Here is an 11,671-nt window from a genome sequence, read left to right on the forward strand (position 1 = left end):
GGGAAAACCAGAGAAATTTGTTGAAATCATGGAAAATTTTGTTTTATTCATGCTATGTAAAGAGGTTCTATATAGTGAGATTCAGGTTTTCAAGTAAGTGGAAATGATAGAACAACAGGGTTGCCGATTCTCTTCTTTCACCAGAGAGTATAGAATGTAAACCTGTTGAAATAATAATTTTTTTGTTTTTTTAAAGTTCTGTAAGTGAAGTTATAGAAAGTTCTATATAGAGAGATTCACGTTATACAGTCAGTGGAAATGATAGGATTACAGGGTTGCCGATTCTCCGTTACCACCAAAGAGAATAGAATGTAATACTCATTCATTATACTCTTATTACATTTCTCTATTACATCCTACACCTTCTGGTTACCATCGGCTACTAATAATAATAATAGTAATAATAATAATAAAAATAATAATAATATCCAGTGACCTGGCTGGCTTACTATATTAGATAGGAATGATTCAAGTTATTCCGATATATGTCTGATCTAATTATAAATTGCTGATTCTTATTAATAATCCTCAACTCTACATTGTCACAAATATATTTTATTCATCAAGAAAATAATTCAGGACTGAACATTTTGTGAAGTGAACAACAACTAGACTTAGTCTATTTCGGACTATGTGTAACCTTATCTAAATTTGGGAGAGGAATAGCACAAGGTTACCTTATTTTTTCTCTCCCTATCATTTTAATGATGTACTTATTGTATGAATCAATAAAGAATATTGAATATAAAATAATTTCTTGTGATTAAATAATAAATTTTCATAATTCAGATAAAATATTACGATCTGACAACAGTGCGGAGGTGCAAAAGGATAGAGCTATCTGCTTTGTCCAATGACAGACAGACAAGGATAGCAAACCGATGTTAATCAGGTGCTAACTTTATAACGTGGACCTCACTATACTATAGTGAGGTCCGCGTTATAATGACAGTGGATAAAGATAGAAGAATAGCGATGCCGATTCTCTGCATTAATTAATCATATTTCTACACTGTCAAAAACATAATTATTGGCAACGTTGTGAACCTAGAAAAGGATAGTACCACCGGCTTTGTCGAATGATAGACAAGGATAGCAAAACCAAAATTGATCAAATACTGTCATTATAACGTGGACCTCACTATAGTGTACTATAATATTATGCTCTCACTCTAAAGTTTTCAGCATTTCTATAATAGAGCTATATAAAAAGAAACTATCAAGTAACACTTGAAAAATAAATAAAAAAAATGATGATTTATATTTTTTATTAGTAATATTAATTAATTAATGTCCACGATGGGGATTCACTTAAACTGGCAGCATTTCATATGTAAATAATTATTTTAATTTTAGTTTTATTCTTTATTTTGTGAATTTAAAGTTTTTTCATGGTTTTACGAAAGTTTTATTATAAATCTATCCAAATTCAAAATTGTTTGTTTCATTCTAATTTATATTTTCATATTGTGATTTGGTGTAGAAATTGAAATGGACATAACCTATGTATAATAATATTTGGACAATTTAGAACTAAATTAGGAAATTGAAGAAGTTTTGGGCAATATCCTGTTTTTTTCTTTTCCGATCATTGTATTGTTTGTGCTAACCTAATAAATAAATAAATAAAATTAATGCTTCCTAATGCTGAATCTCAGTATCTCACTATAATATTATTATAAAAACTACACAACAGCAGATGAAGAGAGTTTTAAGTTTTATCAAAGTAAAGAACAGTAGCAAAAAATTATTCAACTGAAAGTCAAAGCTTCATCTTCGAAATTCAGACAATCAGTAACGAAAATAATGTGACTGATGTGAAAAGTAAATACGAATCTGTATTTATTGGACATTTCAGACTCATTAGGGCAAAAGGCGGGAGAAAATTGAAGTCGCCCGAGGTAATAAATTTATAGAAGACTGTCAGATTGCTTCTGAAGAGTCGATTGATGTCTGCCGGCCAATGACTCAGACCAGTTAACTCTCTCACTCTCTCTCAAACAATCAGTATCAGATTCGCTCTCTTGCAATCCGTAAAAACAACACAAAATAATTCTGTTTTGATTTTATCTTTAAATTTATCGATTTTTATCGATAAATCTGCCATTTGAGAACTTCAACATTGAGATCGAATCGATATTTTTAGGTACAACTTATTCTTTGGTGTTCAATTATTTGAACATGAGAGATATTTATGGTAGCACATCCTTTGATGTCCTAATTAGAGCTGCAGAAGACAGGAGCGGTGTCACCTTTGTGATGGTTCAGTCAATAGTTTCGATAATTTTCAAAGTTCAAGGACATATTTCGACAACACGTGTCAAATGATTGCTACAGAACAAACTAACCAGGAGTTTTTGATCACTTTTGAAACACATTTTCGAGTTCTATAGTGAGGTCCACGTTATAATGGCAGTGGAGAAAGATAGGAGAACAACGTTGCCGATTCTCTGTCTTGTCAATGCATTCCATAGACGATAGCTGATACAGGTTTATTGATGTAATATTAACTGTTCATTCTCGTTTAAAATAATCAATTATATTTTATTAAGCAATGAATAATATTTTTCAATAATTTCATAATGAATTTTCATAATACAAACGAAATATTCTGTTAATTGAACAACGTTGCCGATTCTCTGTCTTGTCAATGCATTCCATAGACGGTAGCTGATACAGGTTTATTGATAAAATATTAACTGTTCATTCTCGTTTAAAATAATCAATTATATTTTATTAAGCAATGAATTATATCTTTCAATAATTTAATAATGAATTTTCATAATACAAACGAAATATTCTGTTAATTGAACAACGTTGCCGATTCTCTGTCTTGTCAATGCATTCCATAGACGGTAGCTGATACAGGTTTATTGATAAAATATTAACTGTTCATTCTCGTTTAAAATAATCAATTATATTTTATTAAGCAATGAATAATATTTTTCAATAATTTCATAATGAATTTTCATAATACAAACGAAATATTCTGTTAATTGAACAACGTTGCCGATTCTCTGTCTTGTCAATGCATTCCATAGACGGTAGCTGATACAGGTTTATTGATAAAATATTAACTGTTCATTCTCGTTTAAAATAATCAATTATATTTTATTAAGCAATGAATAATATTTTTTAATAATTTCATAATGAATTTTCATAATTAAGTTGAAATATTTTGTTAATTGATTATTAATTCTACATTGTTAAAAGACGATCTGGCAACAAAGCAAAGTGGGAAAGAATGATAGACAAGGATAGCAATACCATTGCTAATAAATACTGCCATTATAACGTGGACCTGAGTATAGTCTATAGTAATGTCCACGTTATAATGGCAGTATTAACGGTATAATGGCAGTAGATTAACATTGGTATTGCTATCATTGTCTATCATTCATCAAAGCAGATAGCGCTATCTTTTTATAGCTCAGCAACGTTGCCAGATCGTTTTCTAACAATGTACAAATATAATCAATCAATAAAATATTCAATTTCAATTATGAAAATGTATTATTTATTCGTTGAAAGATATATTTTCATGACAAATAAGATAATTGATTATTTTGAACAGGAATGAACAGTTAATATTACACAATATAACGGTATCAGCTATCCTCTATAGAAAACAATGACAAGGCAGAGAATCGGCAAAGTTTTTCTATATTTCTCCACTGTCATTATAAGTGGACCCCACTATATGATAGTAATATTCACGTTAAAAGAAAATATAGGACGGCATATTTCTATCAGATAGAAGATTCTAAAAGCAAGAGACGTAGATTGTTCTATCACCATACAATCTCTATCCATCTACAAGTATCTACAATGACAAGGCAGAGAATCGGAAATGCTTTTCTATATTTCTCCACTGTCAATATAAGTGGACCCCACTATATGATAGTAATATTTACATTAAAAGAAAATATAGGACGGCATATTTCTATCAGATAGAAGATTCTAAAAGCAAGAGATTGTTCTATCACCATACAATCTCTATCCATCTACAAGTATCTACCGTATTGAACAATTTTTCGCCAGTATTTAGTGTTGTTATTAATACAATATACAAATAATTTACTACATAACAAATTGGTCACATCTTTTCCGTAATAATCAACGTAAAATCCCAATTTATAATAATAATTTAAATTCTACCTTTTAGTTGAAAAGCTTTGATATTGATATGTGCCAATTTTTGGGCTGACAAAACAAAATTCAAAGAGTCCAGTTTGAGATTAGGCTACAACAAAGCGAAATGCGTAGATAAAAGAAAACAATGGAAAATTCTGTGCGAAAGGAATGTGCTTATAGGGTAGATTGAACAATTTTGCTGGCCAAATGTGTTTTGATTGAAGGAAATATGGATTATGTTCTAATTTTCTTCTTGGATTACTTAAGTCATCTAAAAATGGACAAACTTTCTGAGCAGCAGTACAGTCAATGGGTGAAAATGTTACTTGTCAACTACGAAAATGAGTGAAGTCTATACTACATAATAACATTTTTTTTCTTTATAAAATATATAGAAATCAGTGACAAAAATAAATTAGATTTCAAAAGTGATTAAGGTGAACTGTTAAGAGAAATAATTGCAAAAATAAGAGAGCCCTGTACAGTGAGGATCACTCAAGCTAAAGGGCTCTAATTACTGTCAACATTTGTTGAACAAGAAGTATCAATGCTATTTATAAGTAATGCTGACAGTAAAGAGTGATTTTCAATACGGAAAAGCTCCATCTGTAATCTATATTGTGGGGATTCCATCAAAAAGGATCTCATCTTCTCTAGTCATCAAGCTAATAAGTTATAAGTAAGCAATATTATAGTGTCCCTTTAGCTTTCAAGAACTGTGCGACAGAGAAAGAGAGGAAACTTAGAAATAGAGAGGAGACTGAAAACATACCCAACGTGACAAAAACAGATGATAAAGTAATAGATATGATTGTTTTGCAATAAAGTGACATTGATATTATCACTAATAGGTAGTCTAATCTCTAATAGACAATCCACAGATAGCGTGGCCTCTCTTATCAAAGTTATCATCACGTCATTCATCAGGGGAATCCCCATCCTAACGAAAAACATGTTTAGATACACCCCTCAAAAACGGGGGTTTCACTTCGGTACCACATTTCTTCAAAAACTAGAAATAATGTTTATCAAAACCAATCAATGAATAGATTAATAATAAATATTGAGTAAAAATTAACTTAGAACATGCAGGTGGACCAATAATGAAACTGTTTTAATGAAATTCAAAATAAATTCAGGTGGACTAAACCAACCACGATAAAATATCAAATAGATACTGTACGTAGAGGTCAATCTTGAATAATTCAATAATTGGAGACTTTTTAATCATTAAAAACAATAGAGTAACTTAAAACTTTGCTTAAAAAATTAAAGCCCAAACACTTGACTTGACATACTAAAACCAAAGTTACTTATAGGACTGCAATTTATTCAATTTGAAAAACGGATGTTTTTAAAAATAGATCAGTAAATTTTTAAAACAAAAACATTTAAATTCCAATAATATTTGTAAACTTGATAGTAAAACAAATTTTAAATAGTAAAAATTAAGAGTAAATTTCTTAATACTGTATTTATTTTTTAATTGCAAAAAATTATTAGACAAACAAAATTTAAGAAATGTCACTAACCTCAAGCATCCACGATACGACCACCTTCCTCATGAACGGTTTCAACTCTTTCTGCACACTTTCAAAATAGTTACAGGACGGTATCGTCATGTCCTCCTCTTGTAGCAAATTATCGAGAACCCGTTCCTCCTCAAAAATCACGGGATCGCGATACCCGAAGTTACTGTCGGGCGTCAATCGCTCACAACACATCAGATTCATGGTTCCCAAATTGAATTTCAGCAACAAAACTGTCCAAAACACCACCGAAAGTTCAGGAACAAACTCAGTTGTCACCGCACATTTAAGGTTAACGTTTCACTAAAGTGTTTCTCGACGAAAATAATTGTCCACTACTTCTTTACACAACAAACAATCAATCACTTTGTTCAGAGTTTGAATTTGTCACACATTTAAATCAGGATCTGTTGCTCAGAAAGCCGGCTAAATTCCAAGAGCTCCGTACGAAATATTGAAAAACTTGACCAGTATATCCTCACTCTACAAGAGCTCAGAAGCAACTAAAGTGAGCCAGCGAGCCAGCGTTGAGACTTCTGAATTCGTCAAACTAGGAGTGTGACGTCACGAACAGCTGATGAAGTTGGTGGTTGATGTTGGCGCGCTACCTGGTGGAGAAGTGTGCAACCACTAGTTAAAAACACCTGGATTTTTCTCATATGGTAGACCCTCGATAATTCGGATATTTATTATTATTCGTAATCCTCTATAATTCGTAGTGGAAGCTCAGTCCATTGAAAAAACCTCTTTAATTCGTAGTAAAGCAATGTATTTCGGTCCCCTCGATAATTCATAGTAAAATAGAGCGCTGCCTTATCTTCGACCTCTATAATTCGTAGTTCTGAACCCCAGAGCTCTCTATAATTCGTATTTTCTGTTTTTTCACACATCATGGAAGGGAAAAGTAATTACAGTGTATTAGGTATGAATCAAAATTAACCAGAAATCACATAGACGCCAGACGCAATCATTGCCTATTGACAAAGATGTCAGCTCAGTATTATCAGAAATTATTTAAATTAGAACTTTTTAGAAATAGGCCTACCGTACTGAAAATGAGTTGATTGAATTCTGAACATTTTCCATTTTCTCTTTAAATTTATCTACAGTATATTGATCTATCAATCTCAATCCATACATGTTTCATTATCTATTTTAATATTTTGATGTTTTTAAAATCATTATAAATTAATATATCATGAATTATTGCTCTTTAGGTAACTTATGGATCACTAGTCTGGTGGACATTTACAGCCACAGCCAAACTCACAAGTCTACAAAGGATGGGCACACTTCTAGTCACTGCAGCTTTCAGGAGCAGCCCGTCAGCAACTCTTGAAGTTGCTCTTGGCTTACTGCCATTGAACATTTTTATTATAGCAGAGGCACGGAAATCAGCCTATCGACTGAAAGTTGCAGGCCAATGGAGAGAAGGCCTGTCTGGAACAGGCCACTGCACAATCGCCAAAGCTGTTGCTCACAGCCCTGTGCTTGAGATGACTTCAGATGTCATGAGCACAGAGTTGGTTTTTACTAAACCTTTCTCTGTTAAATTCTGCTCTAGAGAGGAGTGGATGTCTGAGAAAGGGCCCTATCACAAAAGAGGCAGCCTTTTCTGGTACACAGACGGTTCTCTCATTGAAGGGAAATCTGGCTACGGAGTGTACAGTGATTCACCTAGAATACAAGTCTATGCAAGTCTGGGACAACACTGCACCATATTTGTGGCAGAGATTTGGGGCTGTGCCAACATAGGCATTGCCAGGCGCTACTGCAATAAGCATATAGTAATCCTGTCAGACTGTCAGGCAGCCCTCAAGGCTCTTGACTCCAATGAAATCAAGTCCAAATTGGTGTGGGAGTGCCACAAAACGCTCAGCAGGCTTGCAACGCTCAACTCTGTACATCTTGGTTGGGTACCTGGCCATGTAGGCTGACTAGTGTGACATTCCATGGCCCAGAGCCGGGCTGTGGCATAACTTAAGTAAAACAACTGCCTTCCACACAATAAATAAATGGTCCAGGGATTTACACCACCAGCAATGGCAGGGTCACCCTGGTCAAGCACTTGGCAAAAGACTGCTGGCAGACGCAAGCCCTCGCTTCACCAGCTGGCTGATGAGTCTGGGTAGAGGTCAGGTCAAGCAGGTGATTGCCCTGATAACTGGACATGGCCACTTCAGGAAACATCTCCACACAATTGGACTCAGAAATGAAAGCCAGATGTGTAGGCTTTGTAATCAGTCTGAAGGGACTGCCAAGCATATCATACTGGATTGCGAAAATCTTGGAGCTAGAAGATGGGCTCTGTTTGGCTGTAAGCAACCAGGTGAGGAATGGGATGTTGGTATAGGGAAGAAACTCCTGGATCTCGTAAAGGACACGGGAGTTGGTTTGCCTAACCGTGTGAGGTTCTTTGAACCTTTGAATCCGTTCCATAAACATAACATAAAACGTCAACAATGCTTGTTGTCGTTGACTTCGGAAGTTTAGGTTAGAAGTTCTATCCTACTCTGAAAATCGAATTTGAATAGTTTATAATATATATCTAATCTGTATTTTATTCATCCAAATAAAATGATAGTATCTTATTGCAGAATACGTATTCAATTCTAGAAGCATAAACTGATTCCGTTTCATAAACCATTTTGTAAACACATTCACATCAAATCAGAATCAGCTGACTTCAAGGTTATTTTACAGCAATAGGGCCGTAAAACTTTTACCGGCCTGGTCAGAAAACAATCATTTTCGGCCTCCATATGACGCACGAAAACCAGCTCATTACATCCAAGTGGGGCGAAATAGTATATTTCGCACCTAGGGTCGAAAATGAGACTTTTCCGGCTCGAAATCGGTTTTCAAGTCCGAGGCCGTAGGCCGAGGACTAGAAAAGATTGAGAGCCGGAAAAACATTTTTGCCCATGGTGAGAACGTTATTTTTCACCACACGGAAAAAAAACAATATAAATATGAGAATAATTGTTTATTAGGCACTTCCAAAAGCAAAACAGGAAGGTCATAGCTCTAGCAAATCAGAGGTAATCTGAATATCAGGAAATTGTCCAAGTATTTTTATTTTTTATTCGGATTTGTCTAAATAACCTAAAAGATTATGTTCAATTATGTAAGAGGTTGAGTTTATACTTTTTATTCTTCCAAGTGACAATAAGATTATTATTATAATAAATGTTTTGATTCTTGAATAATAAACACAAATAATGAAAAGTTTTTTGATCAGCTGTTTTAGCACACTTGAAATTTGGCCAATCTGAATGCCAACGTCAACAATGCTTGTTCGGAAGTTTAGGTTAGAAGTTCTATCCTACTCTGAAAATCGAATTTGAATAGTTTATAATATATATCTCATCTGTATTTTATTCATCCAAATAAAATGATAGTATCTCATTGCAGAATACTTATTCAATTCTAGAAGCATAGACTGATTCCGTTTCATAAACCATTTTGTAAACACGTTCACATCAAATCAGAATCAGCTGACTTCAAGGTTATTTTACAGCCCTAGGGCCGTAAAACTTTTACCGGCCTGGTCAGAAAACAATCATTTTCGGCCTCCATATGACGCACGAAAACCAACTCATTACATCCAAGTGGGGCGAAAAAGTAATTACAGTGTATTATGAATCAAAATTAACCAGAAATCACATAGAACCCAGACGCAATCATCGCCTATTGACAAAGATGTCAGCTCAGTATTATCAGAAATTATTCAAATTAGAACTTTTTAGAAATAGGCCTACTGAAAATGAGTTGATTGAATTCTGAATTCTCCATTTTCGGTTTAAATATAATGGCGTAAATATAATTATCTACCAATTTTTAATTTGATCTATCAATCTCAATCCATACATGTCTCTTATCTATTTTAATGTTTTTATAATCATTATTGATCATAATATATCACTAATGTTTCTCAACTTTCTCGGACTCTTGCTGATGTCCCACTGTTGCTCGTGTCCCAGACTGGTGTCCTAATGTAATACGGGCCAAGGTGTCCTGATGTCCTATCTCACTATAGAACACCAGTAAGTAATGAAATAAGAGTAAGAAACAGGAGTTACGCCACTGTCTCTCATCTCACATCATCATCCGTATCATTATACATGCACAAGCCTATAGTGAGGTTCACGTTATAAAGACAATGGAGAAAAACAGGAGAACATCGTTGCCGATCGTCTGCCTTGCCACTGCCTTCTATAGAGGATAGCTGATACCGGTATGTCACACTCAATCAGTATAACCATAGCATGAACACACAGCAGCGCGAGTTGATTATCCTTTTGCTGTGTAAAATTGTTGTGGATTCCGGTCGTCTTAATGGATATAATGTCTCTTATCAAGAATAATAAGCAAGAGCGTATGGCCTGCAAGGTCGACAGACCTTACATCCCCTGATTAGCCTACTTGTTGTGGGGAAGCAGATCTAGGTTTAAATTATCTTCAATTTTATGTAGGCCTATTATTTCACTATTTTATAATTATTATCAAACGAAAATCCCAATTAAATGGTGTGAATCACTAAATTAATTAGCATTTGAACAAACGCGACTTCCAATTTATTTCCATTTGTCATTATTTTATTTAATTCGTTTCATTGTATATGATAGCAGCTTCAATGTAGGGGTGTGAAATTTTCTATTTTGCAACATTTGAACATTTAAAGGGAGTGTCTGCAACACAATTTTTGAATCTGCAGCTCAAGTGGGACTTGTTTGGAGGTGAACATAGCGAAAATGCGCATCTCTAACCCCTCTGTTAAAGGTGTGGAACCGCTAAGTTGACACTTGTTGCAAAGTTGAAAATTTCACCCACCACTTTGAAGCTGCTTTAAATAATATAATAAAATGAAATAGTGGGATAATACATCAAATTGAGGAGAATTTATAAAGCTCTACAAACTTACATCCATTTTTACTATGCATAGAATAGAATAGAATTTTTTAGACAAAATACAGGATACATAAGACAAATGAAAATATTATAATAAATCTTTGGCACAGCCAGCAAAGTCAGACTTGTGCGCTAGCTGTATTGGTTTGAGATTTTAAGCCCTGAAAGAGCAAAAAAAAAAAAAATTGATGAAAACCTGATATTTCAACATTTTTAGACTTTCAAGAGCGAATATCCCGAAACTTGGGAATATTACAAAATCCCACTGAACAAAAATTGTGTAAAATTTATCAGGTGTAGGAATGAGAACTTTTGAACTGCTCCTCCTAACTGGTCCCAACAAAGCTCTTAAGTCAAAACTTGTGTTTAAAAAATACCCTCCAAATTCCTTTGTCAGTTAATCATCTACTAGACGGCAGGCTCGCTTCACTAGCCTTATCCTTCTAGCCAGGGGGCTCCACCACTACCTACGTAAATAAAGCCGTAGTGCATTCGTGTGACGTCAGCACAGGTAGGGCTCCTACACCAATAAAACCACTAGCTGATAGAGGTCAGCTGAAATCAATGAATTTTTATTCATGTAGGAGCCCTACCTGTGCTGACGTCACACGAATGCACTACTGCTTTGTTTATTGAGGTAGTGGCTCCGCCTCCTTCTTCTACTAGCACGTACAATACTTCTAGATTTGAAGATAATCCTAAGATAATAGATATTTGGTTAAGAGATGAGGGATCAGGAAGTTCAACTCAAAATTAGACAGTCTAGTTCCTTACCTGCAAAAAATGACCTTTTGGTGCATCCTCAAGTTCCAATTAATTATTTGGACTGATTTAGTTTCATCAGAGACAACTGTTACAAGAAGATTTTCCTTGCAATGGTGATTTTATTTTTATTCACAACCTGCAAATTGTATTCAGGAGCAATTTTTTCCATCCAAAAGTTCGTACCTATACTACTTTGTGAAAATACTTGGGGACTGAAAATTTTGTGAATAATTGAAGAACTACAAGACTGTGTGTCATCTAAATTTGGGAGAGTCATAGCACAAGGTTACCTTATTTTTCCTCTCCCTATCATTTTGATAATGTACTTATTG

The 11,671-nt window shown here is 34.2% G+C and overlaps 1 protein-coding gene across 1 annotated transcript in view; it reads right to left on the reverse strand.

Annotated features, from left to right (window-relative positions):
• Nucleotides 1-6,166, reverse strand: part of LOC111044416 (G1/S-specific cyclin-D2) — a 106,340-nt gene extending 100,174 nt beyond the window's left edge. Inside the window, exon 1 of the mRNA XM_022329567.2 lies at nt 5,667-6,166. Coding sequence (XP_022185259.2) covers nt 5,667-5,867 — 201 coding nt within the window. The 5' untranslated portion in view covers nt 5,868-6,166. The remainder of the gene's footprint in view (nt 1-5,666) is intronic.
• Nucleotides 6,167-11,671: the final 5,505 nt, after the last annotated feature.

Source organism: Nilaparvata lugens, chromosome 12, assembly GCF_014356525.2.
Source record: "Nilaparvata lugens isolate BPH chromosome 12, ASM1435652v1, whole genome shotgun sequence".
Classification (NCBI taxonomy): Eukaryota; Metazoa; Arthropoda; class Insecta; order Hemiptera; family Delphacidae; genus Nilaparvata; species Nilaparvata lugens.